Genomic DNA, 23,158 nt, shown 5'->3' on the forward strand with positions numbered 1-23,158 from the left:
TTCTGTCTAGGAAGTTGTACTAATGAGAGCTCTACGAGATATGAATCTTCCTAAATTTGTGTTTGAAGACGTACCTCTCTTCCTTGGCTTAATCTCTGACCTGTTTCCTGGCCTGGATTGCCCTCGAGTTCGCTACCCTGACTTTAATGATGCTGTAGAACATGTGCTGCAAGAACGGGGTTATGTTGTTTTACCAGTCCAGGTATAAAAAATGTTAATTGCTTGAGTTTCTGTTGTAAACATTAGGCTGAAGGTGCATTGTTGCACTGTGGAGTGGCTCCAGGAAAGCTGATCTGATATAGGCCAGCTGCTAATCTTGTCCACAGAAGAGTTCTGACAATAGTCTCCTGAATCAATATTTATTTTCCAGGTGGATAAAGTAGTTCAGATGTATGAGACAATGCTAACCCGGCACACAACAATGGTGGTTGGACCTACTGGAGGTGGCAAGTCAGTTGTCATTAATTCTTTGTGCCGGGCCCAAAACAAGTGAGTATAGAATTTGATACATGGAAATCAGGCTGTAAAATGGCACAGACTGTATTGCTCAGCCCTGTCTAGTCATGACAGGGTCAACAGCTGCCCAGAGTATTTGCTTGGGTTAACAGGAGATGGTATTGTGTGATTTTACTGTGCTTTTCTTGCTGTATCTTTAGGCTGGGATTGTTGACAAAGCTTTACATATTGAACCCTAAAGCTATGAGTGTGATTGAGCTGTATGGGATCCTCGACCCTGTCACACGAGACTGGACAGATGGAGTCCTGTCAAACATTTTTCGGGATATCAACAGGCCAACTGACAAGAAAGAGCGAAGGTGGGCAGCTAGAAATCATTGTGATGCTTTTTAGATACTGAGATTTACATCAATCAAAAATAAATACTTGATACTGCACTGTTTAAAACAGAAATTCTAAATAAACAGAAAATGTCCAGGAGTGTTTCTGTCTCCCCTGAGTTTCTAGCCTCAGTGAAATGATGCAATTTTAAAAAATGAGTGGTAGGCTTCCAAACAGCTGGGCTAGCACTCACACCATTGATGACACTTCTGAATTCTGAAATATTAATAAAATCAGAGATTAGACAGTGCCCCATGGCTCTTGTACACAGGTACATTCTCTTTGATGGAGATGTGGATGCTCTCTGGGTTGAAAACATGAATTCTGTCATGGATGACAACAAGTTACTGACTCTGGCAAACGGGGAGCGGATCAGGCTTCAGTCACACTGTGCTTTGTTGTTTGAGGTAAGAAATGACTGGACCATTTAATACATGGGAAAGGTTAGAGACAGATGGGGCTTGAAAGCCTGAAAAGCAGTTACTGTGGCTGTTCTTTGCTTAAGTGTGTGATTATCTTGTGTGATTATTTTATAGGTTGGTGACTTACAGTATGCATCTCCTGCCACAGTGTCCCGCTGTGGAATGGTCTTTGTAGATCCTAAAAATTTGAGATATGAGCCCTACTGGCAGAAATGGGTCCAAGGAAGAGAAAATGAGGTGGGAATTTCTGCACTTGTTCAGCAAGTATTTGTGTTAAAAACTGAATTTCAGATAGTTAAAGACAGTCTGATTTTCTGACAACAGATCTAATCACTAGACCTGCAGCAGAGGGCTAAAGAGAATTCCCATCTTTTCTGAATTCTGGTTGTTTCTGAGAAGTGAAGAACAAAGAGTTAACAGTGAGATTGCTTAGCTCCTTGTTTCTTACATTTAGTTTAAAAACTCAAGTCCACAGGGAGCTGAAGTAAGACAACTTACTTGCTGTCACCTGGTGAATGTTGATCTTCACCTGCTGAAAACCCAGTCCATACAACAGCATCACATTTCTTCATGTACCCTGTCTTTGGCAGAAGTGATTCCTTCAAGAACAATCATACCTGGTCAGGCAGGTGTTGATGGGAAGTGCTGCTGTCAAAAATTTGCTTTCCAGGTTTCTGTATGTTGAATTCTTGTCCTTTTTGTTCCTCAGCAAGAGAGATTTGACTTGAATCGTCTCTTTCAAAAGTACGTGCCCTACCTTATTGACATGATTGTGGAGGGAATTGTGGATGGCAAACAGGGGCAAAGGCTGAAGACCATTGTTCCTCAAACAGATTTAAACATGGTAAGAAACAGAGAATAAAGGCTGAACATGTTTAACTAAAAAGAAAATGGAATGATGGAGAAAGTATAATCTTCCCAAAGAAAGGAGTAGAGTCTGTGCTGAAATGTGAGTTTGCTTGTGATAAGCACCAAGAGACACAAAGCCAATCAGCTCCTAACAGTGCTCTTCTACTGTCCTTAATACATACAGCAGTAGATTTACCTGGACAAAAGGACAAAAAATCAGCAAACAGCTGAAAACATATGATGGGGTTTCATTTTTCACACATCTAACTGACAATTTTGTTTACAGTTTTGTCTTTTTTCCAACAGGTTGTGCAGTTGACTGTGATGCTGGAAGTCCTAGTGGTACAGTCTGAGAATCCTGATGTTCTGGAGTGTTTTTTTTTGGAAGCTTTGTATTGCTCCTTAGGTGCTACTCTTCTTGATGCTGGGAGAATTAAATTTGATGAAAATGTTAAACGTATTTCCTGCATGTCCACTGTTAAGGATGACAACACCCTGGCTAAGGCAGGGGAGCTGCCAGGTAGGATCTCGTCACAATTTAATCAGAATCCCACTGATTATATGAGGAAAGTGTTAGTTTCCATGAAGGCAGATCACTGTTCTTCCTTCCAGCTGGCTATTTCTGGCTGCAAAATCTGCTCTTTGAGGGGCTATCACTGAAAACCACCTAGAGATATTGATGCTGGATGGCTCTCAGCTACTGGTCTGTCCTCACAGAACAGTACTTTCCTATGCCAAGCTGAAGAGATAAACAGTGAAAGGAAAAGTAAAATGTGAAAAAAGCCTCTGGAAGGTGCTTATAAAGCAACATTATGACCCAGGTGCTGGACTAGGAGAATTTTGGTTAATGACAACCAAACAGAACAAAGTGTTGCCCAGCTTAGTCCAGATTCTTACCCTTCATTTTCATCTCATTCAGATTGTTTTCTTGTGAGATATTTCATTGTCCTAGAAAAATTGCAATTGCTTAATGATTTGCAGGTCAGCTGCCAACTTTGTATGACTTTCATTTTGATGGATCTGAAAAAAAGTGGGTACCTTGGATGCAACTTGTTCCTGAATATATTCATAACCCTGAAGTGAAATTTCTTGACATTCTAGGTGAGTGTAAGATAAAATACAGTGATGATCTACCTTTAATTTATAATGTGTCACCACTGAGTGCATGGCACTTAACATGAGATATCTTCTTTCTCTACTGAAGATCATCTACTCAGGTTCAGTTGCTTGTGAAGGAACACATCCATTTTTTTAATGTTCTTGTCATAGTAGTTTACCAGTAATAGAGTTGATGTTCACAGTGTAATAAAGGAATGAAGAAAGGATGAAAGCTTGTTTCAGTTAATAAGGCTTATTAGGAGCCAACGATACCTTTTACAAGCCAGAATAGCAGATGATTCACAGTTTGCTGTACCAGAAATTCTAGGAAAAACGTCAGCTCAGTGGTTCAGATACTCAATAGATAAAAATTATGTTCTTAGGGCCATTATTGGTTGTTACTTCAAGCATTGCATAATGGTGACAGGTGCTTTTCATAGTTCAGGACAAATTAAGGCCTGTTACTTTACAGTAATACTCCAGCAAGCACAGGTTAACTTCACTGACACAAGATAATTCTGTGATCTCTGAATTTGCTCCTAATGCCAGGCTATTCACATGGAAAAAAAAATTCATCTCTGTAGAGTTCTGGGAAATTGCTTATGATCCAAATAAATCCAGATTATATCCTTGAAATAGGGATTAAATGGAGCTTAACCAAACCATGACCCTCCTATATGGATGATAACTTCTTTTTTAATATATCTATGGAAGAAAAGATCCCAATGATAAAAGCTGAAAAGAGTTGGTTAAGCAGTTAAAATTTTCTTTCAACACTGCGAGTTGATAATTCTTTGTACAACTGCACATTAATACTTTGAGAGTGTGATCCAGCATTATTCTATAAATATAAATCCCTGGCTGTAGTGCATTTTAATTTAACCAGGGATTGTATCCATGCTCTTTTCCAGTGCCCACAGTGGACACAACTCGCACGTCTTGGTTACTGGAACAGATGGTGAAGATAAAACGCCCAGTTGTCCTTGTAGGCGAATCGGGCACATCCAAGACAGCAACTACACAGAACTTCCTGAGCAATCTGGACAAAGACCTCAATGTATGTAGGAGGCATTTTACCTTGTTTGTAAAGCTGCATTTTCATTCCTTGTCCTTGTGTTAAATCTGCATTGTGAAGGCTGAGTTTGTGGGCAGCAATAGTGACCCGAGTAACGTGACTGCAACTCCAGACCCAAAGTGTGGGAATGACTTGAGAATCCTTCAGGATCAGAGGTGTTTTGTCCTCTTCTACCATGTACCAATCCAATTTTATAAAGTAAAAATATATTATCAAAGTGCTAAGAATGAAGTTACTTTGTCATCTGTAATTCAAGTGAATAATGGATGAGAGAAACATTTCCTGTACACCTGACAGTTTAATATAGAGAATATTTTTGAATGGTCTAGTGAAAAAACAAAGAACAGGTAAAAATCCATTCTTACCCATGTCCTCCCTTTGCAGCTGGTGCTGGTAATTAACTTCTCTTCTCGTACAACATCCATGGACATTCAGAGAAACCTGGAGACAAATGTAGAAAAACGAACCAAGGACACTTTTGGCCCTCCCATGGGAAAACGTCTCCTGGTGTTCATGGATGATATGAATATGCCAAAGGTAAGCTGCCAATAGTTCGAAAGGTAGTATAGAAACATTTGGGGTGGCACTGGTGTGGTCCCTTCATGCACAAATCCAGTGAATCCCAAGTCAAAGGGATTCATGGTAAGTGTGTCACTGGATCCCAGCTCAGGATCATCGGAAGAGTTGGGTTTGTGTGCCAGAGGGGTTGTTTCTGTCTGTTGCAATGTTTGTCCTATATGTAAGAGAGATCCTGTTCGGTCATCTTTTTGTGCCATTAAAATCGTGTTTCTGTGGCCTGATATTGGATGCAGGTCCCTTTCTCTTTATAAATGGGGCAAAGAGTGTGTGTGCATTTAGTTTATCTCTGAGAAGAGGTGCTTTTCTTATAGGAGACTTTGGAGTGAGTGTTCACAATCAGTGCTAGAGCTTTACGAAGTGTCACTTAGTTCTTGTAACATTCTCCTGAGTATGGAGCACAGTATTTCCACATTTTTAGCAGGAACTGGGGTGCTTATGTACTGTGCTCTAAATACCTTGACTCTTGTATCCCTAAGGTGGATGAGTATGGCACTCAGCAGCCCATTGCCCTGCTGAAGCTGCTGCTGGAAAAGGGTTTCATGTACGACCGTGGGAAGGAGATGAACTGTAAATTCCTTCGAGACCTGGGATTTATTGCTGCCATGGGCAAGGCTGGAGGAGGTCGGAATGAAGTGGACCCTCGGTTCATCTCACTCTTCAGTGTTTTTAACATACCTTTTCCTTCTGAACACTCACTGAAGTCGATCTACTCCTCCATCCTGAAAGGCCACACTGCGGTAATTTCACTGCTTTTAAAGGATTGCTCAACAGGTTTATTAGTTTTAAATAGACATTTATTTCTATGTTGTTGCAAGACCTGAAATCTTCTGTTATCAACATTTTTTATTACTAGAACCTCATGTGAACTTTCCCTTCCTCTTCTCTTTCTCAATGGGTTTATACTGTTAAAATGAGTTCTTGAGTAATATGTAAACATTCAAGTCAGCAGATAATTTATAAACCTGGTGCTTTTCATAGGTTGAAACCTATGAATGATTTGGTTATAGTTCCTGTGAGCACAAACACAAAGATCAGCAAACTCTTTCCTGAATGAGTGTGAAAAATTTGATACAATGCATTAAACTGCATTACTAGCAAGGAACCTGGAACATCAGATAATAAAAGAGGAGTTTAATTTTTCTGCTATGGAAATGCAGTGGAAATTCCAGTCGTTGAGTTTGATGTTATCTTGAGCACTCAGCAAGCTCCAGCGTGAAGATGGAGCCTGCCCAAAACATTTAAACTGCAGAATGTTCATCCTACAGAGAATTTCTAACTGTATTTGAAATGTTCCAAGCCGGTTTAAAAGCTGGAAAGCAGACTGTATTTAATAGCATTGAGTTCTCTCTGGGCAGTCTCATGAAAACACCTCTTTCTCATGTTTGCAGACATTTACTGAGGCAATATCAGCCATCTCTGACAAGATCACTCTGTGTACTTTGGAGCTTTATAAAATGATTATTAATGACCTACCCCCAACTCCTTCCAAATTCCATTACATTTTTAACCTGCGGGATCTTTCCAGAGTCTACAATGGACTTGTTCTTACAAGTTCAGAGAGGTAAGAATAGAAAAATTGGCTTCAGTGGTCCTACACTTATTTATTTGGGTGAATCTGGGTGAAGGTGAGGTATTTTGGTACATGAAATCAGTCCCATTTGGTTACTTTTCATTACACCTGTGCCACAGTGAGAATTAGAACATCCTAAGTTGTGATCTTACATTTTGTGACAAACACTGATGCATTAGTCTTTCTCAAATAAGATATCTAGAGGTAAAATTGCAAGCAAATTATGAAAAGAACAAAATCAAGAGAGCAAAAAAAGGAGTAAGAAGGTCACTCTAGTATTTGCTCATTGTTATTAACCATATGGCCTTAGGAATCATGTCAGCTCATTTGTGCACTGTGATATTTTGATGTTAATTCAGGTTTCAAAAAGTGACCCAGATGGTGAGAGTTTGGAGAAATGAGTGCCTGAGGGTTTTCCATGACAGGCTGATTAATGAAGAAGACAAAGCATTGGTGAGTAATTTCTTTCAGTTTTTAGTAGTCACTCACTATTACTTTGGCAATTAATTTGAGACAGCAACATTACCAACTGTTGGGCTCACGTCTTGCAGTCCAACTGCAAACTTGTCTGATCAGTATATTGCTCATTAATTTAAAACATGACCCATGGAGGTTTTTTTCTAAAATAAAGTGACTGTGGCAGACTAAGAAATCAGATAAGGAATGGATAGTATCAGTTGGTTTGCCTGTCCAGGAAAATTGGTTGGCAGCAGTACAAGTGCCAAAGTGTGAGAGCAGTGCGGGAGAAAACTCAGGAAATCACTTCAAGTCAGTATTTTCCTTCAGGAAGGATTATATCATAATGTGACTACAATCAAGTAGGAAAATGGATAAGAACTGAGTTCTTAAACAGTGGACTCAGTTTTGGTTGTTATGCAAACTGGAAAATGATATATATATGTTTCAAATTATATCTTAAAACACAAAAGAGAATGATGCCAGTTTTATACCCTGAGAATTAGGAGAGAAATTGGGGTGAAGACTACTTATGTATAAGCAACTTGCTTTGCTTTGGAAGTTGCTTAGATGAAAAGAGGTAGATTAAGATGGCTTCAGATTTTCCTGCTTAAAACTTTCTCCTCTAACATACAAAGATACATCTCCAACTCAATTTTCACAATTCAGAATATTCATGCAGACTTAGAAGCTTTGTGAGAAATCTTGCTGGTGAGACATCTATAAGTGCTGAGAAAGAAAGTTTATTAATATACTGTTTACACCCATATGTGAGAAAGTGTTTTTTTTTTTTTTTTTAACAAACTTATCCTTTTCTGTTTTAACATTCTAAAGTCCATTGCCTTGATTGGTTCTTGAACCACCTATTAGATCCTTTCAGGTCATACACAGAACACAAAAGAGGGCTGTATTCTTTGGATCTTCTAGTGACAGACTCATTTCATATCCTTCAAGGTACAAGGTCATATAAAAAGCTTGGTGGAAGAGCATTTCACAGATGAACTGGAGCATGCCATGAGGGATCCAGTTCTTTTTGGGGATTTCAGAACAGCACTGAATGAAGCTGAACCTCGTGTTTATGAAGATATCCAAGACTATGATGTAGCAAAAGCTCTCTTTCAGGTAGTGCATCAGCTTGGAACTGTGCCTGAGTCTGTCTCTGTGCCTGAGGAACGGGCAGGAGCCTGCCTCAAACCGTAGGAAATCTGTTCCCTTCCTTTGTGCACATGGAATTCCATGTGCAGAATTCCATGTGCATCGATATCCACTTGGGGTCTGCAGTCATGAAAGCTGAGGATCAGCTACAGTGAGCAGTGTTTTCCAATAGTTTATTTGCCCTGAGAAATGGGAAAGGAATAATGCTGCTGAGTAGGTTGTTATTTTACTAATGTTACTAATTGTTTCATGGATCTCCTAGTAACATTCTGTTCACCTTTCTCTGAAGGAGATTTTGGATGACTACAATGAATTCAATATTAAGATGAGTCTGGTTCTTTTTGATGATGCTTTGGAGCACCTGATCCGTATCCATCGCATCATCCGCATGGACCGAGGGCATGCTCTGCTCATTGGAGTGGGAGGCTCAGGGAAGCAATCTCTAACAAGGCTGGCTGCCTACACAGCTGGATGTGAGGTAGGTGACCCTGTGTCCCTGCAGTGAAAGATGACAAGGAAAGGAATATTGTGATGGGGATTAAATTGGGGGTGGGAATAAATCAGTCAGTCAAGATAAGATCAGACTGGCAGCTCTTCCCTGTGGAGAGAAGCCCAGGGTGAGGTGATTGCCTGGAGGTCCAAGATGATGACTGTGGGTGATCTGGGTTTGGCACTGGGGACAGAAAACAAGGATGGGTTTGCCAATGAACAACTAACAGTCCCTAACTACTGCTCTTGATACTTCAGTGTATTCCAGCACTGGTTGGGGAACCTTATTGTGATTGATACTGTATTATATCAGACAGGAAGCGTTCCTCTCAGAGGTATTTTCAGTCTCTTAGAAAAGCTTGGAAGGGAAGAACAAAAAAGGAGGATGAACACAAAGCAATTTTGAAAACTCAAGCCTGCAGGGTTGTACAAATGTCATTTTTAAAAAGAATGTAGTGCATAATTTTGTTGATACTTACACATTTGCTGATGATAGGGGCCAAACCAACCCTCTTGATTAATCATGAGTTACCATCATCTCTTGAGTCCATCTGTGTCTTCTCAGTATGTGTTTTCATCCTTAGATATTTGAGATCGTCTTGGTTCGAGGATATGGAGAAAATAATTTCCGAGAGGATTTGAAAAATCTGTACCAGAAGCTGGGTATTAAGAACACGCCAGTGGTGTTCTTATTTACAGATGGCCACGTGGCAGAGGAGAGTTTCCTGGAACTCATCAACAACATGTTGACTTCAGGTGCCACTGGCAGCCTCAGTTACTCCTGATCTGTGTCTGCTTGTGACTCATAATCTCAACTGTACCCTTGACAGAGCTATTTCTGGTGCTCCCTGTGTCCTCTGCTGCTTTGGTACTACCCGAAATGGTCTTGGCCTTAATAATGACTTTCTGGCACCTTCTTACAGTCATTTCTGTGTGTCTGGGAAGGCTGTGGGGTTCATTCATGCTGCAGGAGTCTCAGATTTCTTCCAAGGCTGAGGTGTAACTTCAGCTGCATTTGGCCACAAACCCACCTTTTGGCCAATTGGCTTTTGAGTAGCATTCAACTGAACTGCAGCAGCTGCTTATATTTATATTTATATATATATATGTCCTAAACTGTAGTTTAGTATCTTTTAGTGTATGGAGCAGCTGAAAATGAGCAGCACCTTGCACTGTGTGACCACCCTCTCTGTAAAAGTTCCTACCCAATCTGATTTGAAAACAGATGTGTTAAATCTTATCCCTTTTCTTGTTCTAGTTTTCCCTGTTCCTGGTCTGTCATAGGTAACTTAGGCACTATTTACCACAAGACTGAGAGAATGGAAATGTGAACTGATAGTTTGTAGACACTAATGAAGATTTTCTTGTGAAATTTTCTATAAGTTGCTGAAACCCAAACAAAAATGCATTAATTATTCCTCTAAACTCCCTTGGATCATTCTAATTACAGCCTTTCTTTTTCCTTGGGTCTGTGGGGAGGAGGAGAAGCATAGAGAGATTAATTGGTTCATTCAAAACTACTCAGAGTCATTTTTGCAGAACTAGGATTAAAATTTGACTCTGTTTTCTCATCTGCCCTGTCCCCAGCCATATGGTTTCCTCTTCCTGGTTGTTCTCACTAACATTCTTCTGTCCTTATGTTACAGGAATGGTGCCAGCCCTTTTTGCAGATGATGAAAAAGACGCTATCCTAAGTCAGATTGGTGAGGAAGCTGCTAAAGCTGGAGTGCACACAGCTAAAGAGAGTGTCTGGCAATATTTCGTAAGCAAATGTGCAAGCAACCTTCACATCGTCCTGGGAATGTCCCCAGTTGGGGACGATCTGAGAACGTGGTGCAGAAATTTCCCAGGTATCAATTGCACTGTTTAGTCCCCTCCCTGTGAAATACAGATTAACAGGCAAGAGAAAATCTCCAGTGGACACTGAGAGATGTCTGGCAGCTGAAGCCAAGCAGAGCAGGGTTCATGACTGAGGATTTGAAGTGTATGATTTTTTTTTCCAGTTAATTACAACGTATAAGGGAGCATTATTGATTAGCATTTACCAGATCAGTTAATTTTCCAGCTGAACAGCTGGAAATCAATTGGTCATCCTCATTGAACTGAAATTATAGAGCCTGTGTCTGTAGCCTCTCTTCTGTGGTTTGCAGAAGAATGTGTGGTGTTAAATCATTATGAAACCAGGACAGTGGTAAGAGAAACAGTTTTGTATCCAAAACCACCCAGGCCTGGCAGATGTTGCCCTTCAGCAGGTGACTGAAAGGAGTCCTGGGACTCCTGGAAGAGACACTGGAAAGATGCATATGGGTGGGAATGCCAGCCCAGGCACTAAAATATCTTGTTGCAGCTCTTGACTGTAGAATGGAAGAGCCTAAAAAGAATGGAACCATGGGGGTGGCAGGACAGAGGGGCAAAGCTCATTGTTTACTGTCAAAATGGAAGTATTAACTTTGTGGTAAATTCTGTTGCTAAGCAGGAGGCAAATAAGACAGATTTGCAGATTCTTGATGCGAATAAAGTTAATGAGTGGACTGCCTGTCAGATTAGGGGCTAGTTTTACCAAGGAATTTTGGAGATAAAACTGTCCTTTTATTTTAAGGTCTGGTCAACAACACTGGTATTGACTGGTTCTTGCCCTGGCCTGCCCAGGCCTTGTTTGCAGTTGCACAGTCCATTGTGGGTATGTAAGATGTCAGTATTTGAACCCCTTAACCCTTGGTACAGTCTAAGAAATAAATTCTTTACTTTGCAGTTATCGTACAGTTCACAATTTGTTACCCTTGTTACCCTGAGTCTAAATGGGTGATGCAAAAACCCCATCCAGAAATGTCACTGGATGGTAGTTTCTTAATCAAATAGGTTTTTAACATTGCTAAAGTTCAAGTTCCCAGCTCTGCAGACAATGTGAGCTGCCTCTAGGAGGTTCCCTTCTGACTCTGCCTTGATTTTGCTTTTTGCCCCAGAAAGCAGATTTGGTTCTGTGCCTGTCTTAGATGTACATGAGAAGGATGGTAATTGGTGTACTCTGAAAAAACTACACATCTTTGCAATGTTTTATTTCTTCTGCCCAATTTTAGTAAAGAACCCACGTATCCCACCAGAGAGCTCCAAGTCAGTGATTGAGCACATGGTGATGGTGCATGAATCTGTAGGGGATTTCAGCAAGAGATTTCTGGAGAAACTGAGACGTATCAATCATGTCACACCAAAGAATTACCTTGATTTTATCAGTACTTACACAAAATTGCTGGAGGAGAAAAATGAGTTCATTTTAGGTAAGGCTGTGTAGATGTTTTCTGCTTTTTAATAAGTGATTTAAATATTTTAAAAAAGAAGGAAAACTGCTAGTGAGAATCCCACATATTACCCACAATATGGAAAAATCCTATTAGCAGCACTATCTGAAATGCTGTGCTGGCATCTGATTTGGACACTGACCCAATATGCTGGCCACATGTAAATGTTCAGGCCCTGTCAAACAGTGGGCTCTCCCCAAATCCTTTTAGGCATGAACCTGAGCCAGAATCTCCAAACCAGACATTACTCTGCTTGGGGAAGAGTCTGATTAAATCTGATACCTGCTCAGCCTCAGTCAAGGTTTGACATTCTTCCTCAAACAGCAATTCTTATTCATACTTCAGTGGCATTGAAATATGTGAAGAGGATAAAACATGAGCAGTGTAATATGGAAAGCAAGTTGTGGCACAGGGCCACTGTGTGTCAGCTCAAGTGACATTAACATCATCTTGGAGAGGAGGCTTAGGAAAGGAAAAATCTCTCAGTGCACCTCTAAGCACGTTTCCCCTTTGTGAGATTGTCTGTTACTGTGTGATAGGACACAATCCATAAATCATTTGTCTCTTTTTTCCTACCCAGCACAATGTAAGCGACTGGATGGGGGGTTGGTTAAGCTGAAGGAAGCTGCTGTACAGCTGGCTGAGCTGAACCAGAAACTTGCTGAGCAAAAGATTGTGCTAACAGAAAAAACAGCTGCCTGTGAGGCTTTGTTACGAGAGATTGCAACAAACACAGAAGCAGGTGGGTGCTTTACAGCTGCTGAAGGCTAAGGTGAGGAAAATGTAAACATAGGCAAGCTGGCAACACGAAGAGTCTGAGTTGATGGGAATTTCTGATTTTCAGCAAAGAGTAAATCTATATTAGTTTATGAGTATATGTTCTGTATACAAATTTGAATAATTCATTTATGGTCCTGCCTTTTCAATTCCTAGCTGGGGTGAAGAAAAAACTGGCTGAAGAAAAAGCTATAGAAATACAGGAGCAGAATAAGGTTATTGCTGTGGAGAAGGCAGAGGCTGAAGAAGCTTTGGATCAAATCAAGCCTATTTTAGAAGCTGCCAAAATGGAGGTTGAGAAGCTTGACAAGGCTGAAGTTACTGAACTCAGGTGACTCATTTGCATGTACAGTAGCACAAACTCTTGGAAATTCACTGAGAGACCCTTGTTTGCCTCACCCTTCTCACTTACCTGTGAAGGTCAGGACATCAGCTGTGTGGGTGCAGAGGACATAACAGAATCCTCCAATTCCTTGCCCAGGACTTCACCTTAAGCCAGTTCTTCCAGGCCTTTGTTTGCTGTCTTCCCAATATTTCTCTGCCCTGTGTCTAGTGCCTTGCACTAGAACCTACTGTGGGTTTTGCCTGAACAGTGACTGTCCAAACCCATTCATTCCTCCCCTGTTTTTTTTCCTGTGTCTACAGGAACACATACCAGTTATTTTTCAGGGTTGCTTTCATAGCATGAAAATGTATTTCCCTGCTGAATTAACTTCTCCCTGTGTTTTTATGATGCATCTTGTATTTGGAGGTCGATGTAAAGGCACATCCAGTCCTCGGCTCTCCCTGAAGTAGCTGTCCCCAAAATAGCAACAGCTCTCCCTTCCCTGCCACAGTTTTTTGGTTTCCTTTCTTTTATGATCTCTGGATTCTCCCAATGGGAAGCTGCTTCACTGCCCTGTGGAGGAATATCGTGGCTCAGGGTTCTAGGCCTTCCATTGTTAAAATCCTTTAGTATTTCATGGATCAGATTGTCTGAATACAAGAATTTTGAGCTTTTGAGTAGTTAATAATTTCTTGTCTGAGCTGGGTTATCTTTTTCACTGTGTGTGGCATGTCTTATGTACAAGCTCTTGTACTGCAGTGCCTCTCTAACGGGTAATTATCGTGTCTGGCATCATATGCTTTGTCTCCTCCTTTTTCTCTTCCACTGTCTCCTTCTGTTTTCTAGATCCTTTGCAACACCCCCCAAGCAGGTGCAGGTTGTCCTGGATTGTATTCTTATCATGAGAGGTTACAAGGAGCTGAACTGGAAGAACGCCAAGGCAATGATGGCTGACACAAATTTCCTGCGACAACTGTTGACAACAGATTTTAGGGCAATTCCGTGGAGCAATGTGAAGTCTATGAGAGGTGAATTCCTGATCTGTATACTTGGAATGAACATAGGATCTTGTTAATGTGATTAGCCACGTCAGCAGCAGTCCTTCCAATGTAGTTTGGGAGGGTGGGATTCCCTTTGTGCTAAGGGACAGCACTGCCCATGATGCAGGTGTTGCACTGTTGGGATGACTTGATTTTTCAGAATTCAAAGACCTTCTACCTGTGTCCCATCCAGTTTAAACCTTACCCAGGGTCTTACAGGCTCTGGTTTAAAGCAGGCAAGGATAGCTGAGTAGACCTGCTGTCTCCTTTTAGCTGCTTAGTAGAATTATGGCCTCATCCATGTGCTGGCAATTAAAATGTGATGTTACAGAGTGGAAAGAAGATCAGCTATATCTAAAGTTTATGGACCAAACTTTGCACATGCTCTTAAAGGTGTAATCCAGAGCACTTCCATTAAAAGGGGAATTTAGGTCTTGGAGCAAAATTGCACCTGACTGCTGCAGAGAAGACAAACCATGAACTTCAGACATAATGAACAACTCCTGAAAACACTCCCTTTATGAAGAAAGAACTTGAGAAATCACTGGGAATATTGTGCTTGTATTGTTACAGCCCAGTAGGTTCATCTTAAAGTCAGTCTCTTTAATATTCTGACAAAGGTTTCATATTGTCTGTCACAGCATTGGCTGATATTGCTGGTGGGGAAAGTTATTTCTTTGAGGATTTCTCACTGTAATTCAACTCAGTTGCAATATTTTTGTGTTTGCCAATTTAGCTCTGTTAAGGAATCTTAATACTACCTTTGCTGAAATGGAAGTTATTAGCAGAGCAGGACTGGGAATGTTGAAGTTTGCTGAAGCAGTGGTGACCTACTGTGATGTAGTGAAAAATGTCAAGCCCAAGGAAGAAAAGGTAAAATGAGTTGGATTCAAGAAAGTATTTAGTCAGAAACAGATGATGTGTCTGACTATTTTTGGGGCCATAATATTGTTGTTAAGCTGACAAACCTCCTATTTTGTCAGGGGATGAGAGTCCTGTGGACACTTTGAAATAGATGAAATAGCCAAAAGAAATCTGAAAACTTAAGACTCCTCTCCAAAACCCTTCTTTCCTCTGACACTCATCTTTCCTTCAAAATGTAATGTAGGTGGCAAGGCTAGAACGGAACTATTTGTTAAGTAAGCAGGAACTGGAAAGGATACAGGCAGAGTTGGTTGCTCTCCAAGCTGAGCTTAAAGCTTTGGATGACAAATATCAACAGGCCATAAAAGAAAACCAGAAGTTACAAGAAGAAGCAGAGATTATGCAGAGAAGATTAGAGGCTGCTGACAAGCTCATTGCTGGCTTGAAATCTGAGAATGAGAGGTAAGTCTGGATTCAAAGAGGGACATTTTTGACATCAGAGGGTCATGTGTCAGGGATAAAATCTATCAAGCAGAGACATTTTTGGAAATGTCACTTCCTATGGTGTTTGTTGCTGAGAGGAGCTGTTATCCATTCTAAGCTAATATCCATTAGCTCTTGAAAAATAACTCACATTAGGAGGAAGAGGGTTCAGATCAACTCAGTGTCTCTGGATATGATAATAGTGAGAGAACAACTGATTCTAAATTTGCGGGTCTGTCTCAACGTATATCTAAAATAGCAGCAGCTGGAAATTCTGCACATAAACCCCATCTCTCTGGTACAGACTGACCCAAGATTCCCTTCTAATTCTACCAGGTGGACAGAGGAATTCAAGGAATATGAAATACGAAAGGTGAAGTTGCTTGGAGACTGTCTACTTGCTGCTGCCTTTCTGAGCTATGAGGGAGCGTTCAGCTGGGACTTCCGTCATGAAATGATGTATAAGGTGTGGCACAAAGATATCTTCTCCCGAGAAATTCCATGCAGTGAATCCTTTAAGTTAGAAAGCCTCCTGACTAATGAGGTGGAGGTCAGCAGGTATGTCCAGTCAAGAAACCCAGTGAGTACTGAATGTGAGATGATAATGTGAGAGTCTGGAGCTGAGCCTGGAGCACAGAACTGGCAGATTGTGGGTGGAGGTGCACAGCCATTCCTGAGAGAGAGAATCCTACTTTCATGTCAAGAGGAGGAGACAAATAATTTTCCCTCTGGTTAATGAAGGCCATTTGTTGTGACAAATCATTGTACTTTACATTCCAGGGACATTCACTAAACTCAGATGCATATAATATCATTTTTAGGAAATTTTTAAAGGAGTTATCTAAACAATGTGTTCCCATAACCCAGTAGGTGTCTTTTCATTGACTTCAATGAATTTGGTATAAACCCCATGCCCAGATAGCCCATATATCAGCTACTGCAGAATTACTCACCAAAGGCTACAGTATGAGTAGTGTAGTTCCAGACCACTCAGACAATGGGTCAGGCTGAGTTTTGACACTGTTCTCATAATCCCATACACTGTATGTTTCCTTGTGTGTCAAATAGTGTTCTCAATGAATTTCATAGTTCTACTGACAAATCAAATGTGCTGCTCTCCCATGGAGTTTTCATCCCAGCCTGGTCTTTGGTCCATTCTGTTCCCAGATGGGTTTCCCAAGGATTGCCTCCAGATGAGCTCTCTATCCAGAATGGTATCCTGACAACATATGCAAGTCGCTTCCCACTCTGTATTGACCCACAACAACAGGCATTACATTGGATTAAGAAGAAAGAAGAAAAAAATGATCTGAAGGTAAAGATAAATAATTGTTTTACCTTGTTACTGGTTGTTTTCAAAGCTGCATAAATCTCTGTCACCTTGAATGGGGAACCAATTATAGAATTATAGAATTATAGAATCATAGAATGGTTTGGATTGAAAGGGACCTTCTAGTTCCACTCCTCTTCCATGGACAGGGATATCTTTTAGTATCTCAGGTTACTCCAAGCCCTGTCCAAGCTTGTCTTGAACACTTCTAGGGATCGGGCAGCCACAGCTTCCCTGGCCAACCTGTGCTGGGGCCTCACCATCCTCCGAGTAAAGAATTTTTTCCCAATATCCCATGTAACTGTGCCCTCTTTCAGTTAAAGCCATTCCCTCGTGTTCTATTGCTAAATGTCCTTGTCAAAAATCCCTCTCCATCTCTCTTGATGCCCCTTTAGGCACTGGAAGGTGCTAAAGTCTCCCTGGAACCTTCTCTTTTCCAGGATGAACAACCCCCCCTTTCTCAGCCTGTCTGTACATGCAGAAATATTCTCACCAAAAGACTGATGTAGATTGTGGATTTTCTCAGCTCCAAGATGGAATTTTCATGTAGAACAATAAACAGTCAGAGGCACATTTAGAACTTTGAAGAGTAGTTCTCCAAATGGAAATTATTTTCAACTTTAATTATAATCAGAAAAAAGGCACCTTTATTGTTTTGTACAAGTGCAGTTTATATCAACCATGAGAGGAAAGACAAAAAGCAGCAAAGAGAAAACTTCACTAGTGCTGGCAGCTATTGGAAAATAATAATGTTCAGCAAATTGAGTATTGGTTCTCCTTTCAAATCTTCCCATTGTTCTCTTGCAGATGGCTTCCTTTAATGACCCAGATTTCCTTAAACAACTAGAACTGGCCATAAAGTATGGAAACCCTTTCTTGTTGCACAGTGTGGATGAATACATCGATCCTGTGATAGACAATGTCTTAGAGAAGAACATCAAAGTTTTACAGGGGCGAGCATTCATCGTCCTGGGGGACAAAGAGGTCGACTATGACAGTAATTTTAGATTGTACCTGAACACCAAATTAGCAAACCCAAAGTATTCTCCCTCTGTGTTTGGCAAAGCCATGGTTATCAATTACACAGGTGAGCTCAAGTGTGGGTTTAACAAAGCAGTGATTATGATGCAGTGCAAATTTAGGGGCTGGGTCATTGTCTGAAATCTCAATGAAGCTCTAAAAAATTCAGTCTCCCTTATACTTAGCATCTGATTTAATAGAAAATCCTTCTCACTTCTCTCTTCTAATCTACAGCTGAGACAAATATCTCTTCCTGCACCTGTCAGGTGAGGATGCTTAGGTACAGTTAAGATATAGAGTCATTAACCAAGTCACTCTTGCATTGCTGTAGTTTCATGAGATGTTGGAGATTAAATAAGTTGTATAAAAGCTGTCCTGTGTTTAGAAACAGAGTGTGCTGTGTCCATGTGTTGCACCTGTAGTTACACTGAAGGGCCTGGAGGATCAGCTGCTCAGCGTCATCACGGGCTTTGAAAGGAGGGAATTGGAAGAACAGAGAGAACGTCTCATCCAGGAGACAAGTGAGAACAAAAACCTGCTGAAAAATCTGGAAGACACTCTCCTTCATGGACTGACAACTTCCACAGGAAACATGTTGGACAACGTGGAGTTGGTGAAAACCCTGGAAGAGACAAAATTCAAAGCTACTGAGGTACCAGCTCTGGGCTTTTTGGAAGGATACATAGTCTTTCCTTTTTCACTGTGCTTCATCAAACATAGGCATTGAGCAGCTCTGATCATTGTGATATAATAGATACCCTCTGGATCAGCACAGCAATTCCAGGTGTATAAAATCCCTGTTTTACAGGTGATTGAAAAACTGAAGCTGGCTGAGACGACAGCAGCGGATATTGATGTCCTTCGGGAGGGTTACAGACCAGCTGCCAAGAGGGGAGCCATCCTCTTCTCTGTATTGTCTGAAATGGCACTTGTCAACATGATGTACCAGTTCTCACTGGTCTCCTTCTTAGAGGTTTTTGGATTCTCTCTTCGGAAATCCATGCCCAACCCGATTCTTCCGAAGAGGTTAAAAAACATCATGGATACACTGACTCTGAACACCTACAACTATGGCTGCACAGGTCAGTGCCATTTAGTGGTGGGCTGAGACTGTGATGTGCAAAAAAAGGCAAAGCCATGACTTCAGTTGGTTTTAGTAAAAGAGGCAGTTACCAAACAGTGAATTCCCTGATGTTGAGCCCGACACTGCTCCTGGTTCACTCTTTACTCCCTGCTATTAAAAGAAACTACACACATTAATAAATGTAACTCTTGCAGAAATGCTTTTCTTAACACAGTTACATAGGTAAATCACAGCTATGTAGTTCATGGGTGCTGTGTTAACTCTGTAAGCCTGATCCAAAGCCCCATCTTTGATCACTCTGATCCCAGAATCATAGAATCATAGAATCATAAAGTCTGGAAAAGACCTGTAAGATCATCAAGTCCAATCATCAATCAAATGATCTTTGTGGGGTGACCAGATCACTGAATCATGGAATGGTTTGGGTTGGAAGGCACCTTAAAGCTTATCCAGTTTCACCCCCTGCCATGGGCAGGGACACCTTCCACGAGACCAGGTTGCTCCAAGCCCTGTCCAACCTGGCCTTGGACACTTCCAGGGATGGGACATCTCATCAACCCCACAACAGATGCAGGATGTGGACTTAAAGATTGCTTCAGTTCAACAAGCTTTAGCAGCTGATTTGGAAAATATTGTCCTTTTCATGCAGGCTTGTTTGAGAGGCACAAGTTACTGTTCTCCTTTAATATGACTGTCAAGATAGAGCAAGCTGATGGAAGAATTCCACAAGAAGAATTTGAGTTCTTTTTGAAAGGTAAAGTGAATATTTATATATAAACATTTAGCTATAGCTAAAAGATCTTTTGAAGACAGACTTTTGACTAGATATGATTTACTAAGAGCCACTGAGGAAAACTGCACTGTGTTGATTTACACAACTGGGGATTCTGCTATTTCTATTCTTTTCTCTCTGTGAAACAACAAAGAGGTCAGTCTTTCTCTGTTGACAAATATGACATTAGTTGATGGTTAGGATGTTACCTGAGGGAATAGTCTGTAGTTATTTTCTGACTATGTGTGCATATGCATGTAGAAATGTTTGCAAAGATAAAACTCTGACTTTTGCAAGCACTTGTAAAATGCCATCTTTCCTTCAGCAGAGCAGCCTAATCTTGCAGTGTTTCAGAAACAAATTTCCACTTGGTTCCTCTGTGCTTGGGACTGTGTGTGTGGTCATGTACTGGAGAATTTCTGCCATGGACATTCACTCTGGTTTCCCAATGTGACCAGGCAATGTTTCCCTGGAGAAGAGTGCCCGAAAGAAACCGTATGCTTGGCTTCCAGATCAAGGCTGGGAAGACCTGATGCGCTTGTCTGAACTATTTCCTGAGACATTTGAATCTCTTCCAGATGATGTGGAAGACAATCCAGATGAATGGAAAAATGTATGTGCCTTTTTGCAATCCTATTCTCTCTCCTAGTTTTGACACTGGTATGAAATGTTCAAGTGTGGTGCACAGGGAGGATGTCACCCCAGGCTCCTTCCACCAAGGCCTTGCTAGTTAGTGATTGGCTTATTTGCAGAAGAATTAAAGATTATATTATTTAAAAAACAAACAAACAAAAAAATCTTCCCTGGTAAACTGTGGATTTTTTATTTGTCAGTCAAATGCCTTAGAGGAGTTATTTGCCCTGTTGAAGTCAGTGGAATTTTTTCTGTCGATTTCAACAGTCAACATTTCACTGGTATTTTTGTGCTGCTAAACTGTACTTTGATCTTCTTGTGAGTTCCAGTGAGTTCCATAGGCTAGTGACAAACACAGATTTTCTTTGTTCCTGCTGTAGTTTCATTCCATGTCTTTTTGCTTTATAAGAAATCTACTTGTAAGCAAACTGTTAATACTTATTGCTTGGGATGCTGTTTTCTGTATCTTAAGAGAATTATTTGACATAAAATGAAAGTACATATGTGTTTCTGGACTTGAATACTTTATACTGAAAAAGCTGGATTTTTTAACCAATCTTTTAATATATACTTGCAGCTGATTGACTTTCTTTTCCTTGTGTCTCTTGGCCCCTCCTTCACAAAATTGGTTTTCTCTTTCCTAGTAATTTCCCTGACAGAGCCATTTGATTCTTTTGCCTTGTCTGCCATCTTTTCTTGCCAGTGGTATGACACAGATGCTCTGGAGCAGACCCCATTCCCAATGCAGTATCAGGACAGTCTCACAGACTTCCAGAAGCTCCTGCTTTTACGGTGTTTCCGGGTGGACCGGATGTATCGGGCGGTCACGGACTTTGTGACAGTGACAATGGGGGAGACGTAAGTCACACTCCTCTTTCAGATCCAGACCACACCACTCAGGGGTTTCACACAGTAAATGGTTTTGTAATGTGCCTGAACAGCAGAGCAGGAGTGTTGTCTGAATGATTTCCATGTGCAGTCTGGGGTGAGCGTTGCTGTTCGTGTTCATTGTTCCCACACAGAGGCTGCTCCGTGAAAAGTTGCAGCTTATTGGGCTTCTCCCCTTCCCAGGTATGTGCAGCCCCCTGTGATCAGCTTCGAGGCCATCCTGCAGCAAAGCAGCCCTTTCTCACCTGTGGTTTTTATCCTAAGTCCTGGCTCTGATCCCGTCAATGACCTCATGAAACTGGCTGAGAGGACAGAGTTTGCAGCAGAGAGACTCAAATTCCTGGCCATGGGACAAGGCCAAGAAAAGGTAACTTGGGTGGGAGGGTGGGAATGTGCTGTATGCAGCAACTCTGTGAATTGCAAGCTGTGCTCCCAGTGCTCTGGGACTGATCAAATCTCCTTTACAAAGGTCTGCACCATTTGAAAAGGAGTTACTTCATGGTTCTGACATACATTTGCCAGTCTGGAAATAACATCCTGAACATGAAAGGGGGTATTTGGCTGACTGGCTGCTGTTCTGGTTTGGCTGAAGGTAGATCCAGAATCAGATTGTCAGCTTTTAAAAAATTGTTGAGCTGAAAAGATGCTACTCTGCAGCCTTTCAAAGGCTCTCAGTGACTGGAGCTTTGTGTATGGATGTGAAGTGGTTGGAAATCACAGTGTTTGTTACTGAAAAGATATCCTGCTGCTTTTCCTGCCTTTTGTTTTTGTTATGGACACTAAGGCAGAATGTCCAAAGCTTCAGAGCTGACTAAATTTGCCATGATTTCAGTCAGTGGAAGAGCTCCTGTCAGATTCATTTAGACCACCAATTCCTAGACTGATCTCCTCCCTCTCCTGGGCCATGAACACTCCTGTGCTGTTTGGGAACAATTCAATGCTCTGAGTGACTTTTAATTTCAAAAAGAATTAATGAAATAAAACCATCTCAGAGCAACTTCTTGTGGTATGGGAAAAGGTCTGTTCTCAGCAAGGAGCATTCTGGTAAGTGCTGAAACTAAAAGGCTGAGTGTGCTTGCAGCAGGAAAAATCACTGCATGAGCCCATCAGAGGCAGTTTGCTCACAGGGTAAAGGGAGAGTTACTCACAGATTGTTTCTCCCTCTCTCCAGATTGCTTTGCAGATGCTGGAGGAGGCAGTGGTTCAAGGAGAATGGCTCATGCTGCAGAACTGTCACCTCTTGGTGAAGTGGCTCGTCCATCTGGAAAAGGCCCTGGAGAAGATTACAGAGCCTCACTCGGACTTTCGCCTCTGGCTGACAACTGACCCAACTAAAGGCTTCCCAGTTGGAATCCTGCAGAAGGCCCTAAAGGTACTGTGCAGTGAGGAAACCCCAGTCAGGAGGCCATGTCCTGCCACTGGTACTCAGCAGAAAAGGCTGGCTCTGGATGCCTGGCCTCAGTGTAGCACCCTGACCTGGGCTAAGGAACTCACTTTTTGTCTTTATAAGCAAAATCCTTTTTTCATCATCCTGTTTATCTTACTGGGATGATTCCTTTGGGTGAAAGCTGCTCAGTTTTTTTCTGAAGCAGTTATTTCAAAGTAGAGGTTTGTGAGTACACCTGGATATGTGACAAATGCTCTTTAGATTCAAATGCTGCCACAAGTGAGGAATATCTGGAGAGCCAGAAATAGCCCCGTCAGCCCTGATGCTGCAGTGCAGAACTGAGGCCTGGCAGCTGTGCCCGTGGAGCAGACATTGGAATAGGATAATGGTTTCCAGCTGCTACTTCAGGCTGCAGCATTTATCACCAGAGGCTGAGCTGATTATTTTGAAGGCACAAGCCATGATTCTGGTCTAATGTCCTTTTCCATGGCTGCTTTACTGCTGCTGTGGTGACCTGTCCTGTAAACATCGTTATTTCATTTCACAGCTTGGAAGGCAGTGGGGTGACAGACCCAGCTTCTGTGAGCTCTGGGGCAGTCACAGCTCTGGGTTGTTCTCCTCCAGCAGTGGGGCTGAAGGGATCTGAGTGGATCTTTAAGCCTGCAGATCCACACTTTGTGGGTCTTGACAGGACCAGTGAGAATGGAGGTTTTACAGCACTTTGGAAAA

General features: G+C 41.5%; 1 protein-coding gene across 1 annotated transcript in view; it reads left to right on the plus strand.

The window, feature by feature from the left end:
* The window catches only part of DNAH10 (dynein axonemal heavy chain 10), a 51,951-nt gene that overhangs the window by 23,459 nt on the left and 5,334 nt on the right, over positions 1–23,158 (plus strand). Inside the window, exons 35-68 of the mRNA XM_051785660.1 lie at positions 11–202; positions 371–489; positions 657–815; positions 1,109–1,244; positions 1,374–1,496; positions 1,969–2,103; positions 2,415–2,628; positions 3,090–3,209; positions 4,118–4,263; positions 4,666–4,818; positions 5,337–5,597; positions 6,249–6,421; positions 6,790–6,883; positions 7,841–8,008; positions 8,331–8,519; positions 9,115–9,286; positions 10,177–10,380; positions 11,130–11,210; positions 11,608–11,805; positions 12,407–12,568; positions 12,760–12,934; positions 13,775–13,956; positions 14,705–14,841; positions 15,077–15,294; positions 15,652–15,873; positions 16,483–16,630; positions 17,453–17,732; positions 18,088–18,317; positions 18,474–18,747; positions 19,399–19,503; positions 19,980–20,134; positions 20,858–21,012; positions 21,226–21,409; positions 22,214–22,414. Coding sequence (XP_051641620.1) covers positions 11–202; positions 371–489; positions 657–815; positions 1,109–1,244; positions 1,374–1,496; positions 1,969–2,103; positions 2,415–2,628; positions 3,090–3,209; positions 4,118–4,263; positions 4,666–4,818; positions 5,337–5,597; positions 6,249–6,421; positions 6,790–6,883; positions 7,841–8,008; positions 8,331–8,519; positions 9,115–9,286; positions 10,177–10,380; positions 11,130–11,210; positions 11,608–11,805; positions 12,407–12,568; positions 12,760–12,934; positions 13,775–13,956; positions 14,705–14,841; positions 15,077–15,294; positions 15,652–15,873; positions 16,483–16,630; positions 17,453–17,732; positions 18,088–18,317; positions 18,474–18,747; positions 19,399–19,503; positions 19,980–20,134; positions 20,858–21,012; positions 21,226–21,409; positions 22,214–22,414 — 5,865 coding nt within the window. The remainder of the gene's footprint in view (positions 1–10; positions 203–370; positions 490–656; positions 816–1,108; positions 1,245–1,373; positions 1,497–1,968; positions 2,104–2,414; positions 2,629–3,089; positions 3,210–4,117; positions 4,264–4,665; positions 4,819–5,336; positions 5,598–6,248; positions 6,422–6,789; positions 6,884–7,840; positions 8,009–8,330; positions 8,520–9,114; positions 9,287–10,176; positions 10,381–11,129; positions 11,211–11,607; positions 11,806–12,406; positions 12,569–12,759; positions 12,935–13,774; positions 13,957–14,704; positions 14,842–15,076; positions 15,295–15,651; positions 15,874–16,482; positions 16,631–17,452; positions 17,733–18,087; positions 18,318–18,473; positions 18,748–19,398; positions 19,504–19,979; positions 20,135–20,857; positions 21,013–21,225; positions 21,410–22,213; positions 22,415–23,158) is intronic.

Source organism: Manacus candei, unplaced genomic scaffold, assembly GCF_025592945.1.
Source record: "Manacus candei isolate 608988 ecotype Guabito, Panama unplaced genomic scaffold, ASM2559294v1 h1tg000020l, whole genome shotgun sequence".
Classification (NCBI taxonomy): Eukaryota; Metazoa; Chordata; class Aves; order Passeriformes; family Pipridae; genus Manacus; species Manacus candei.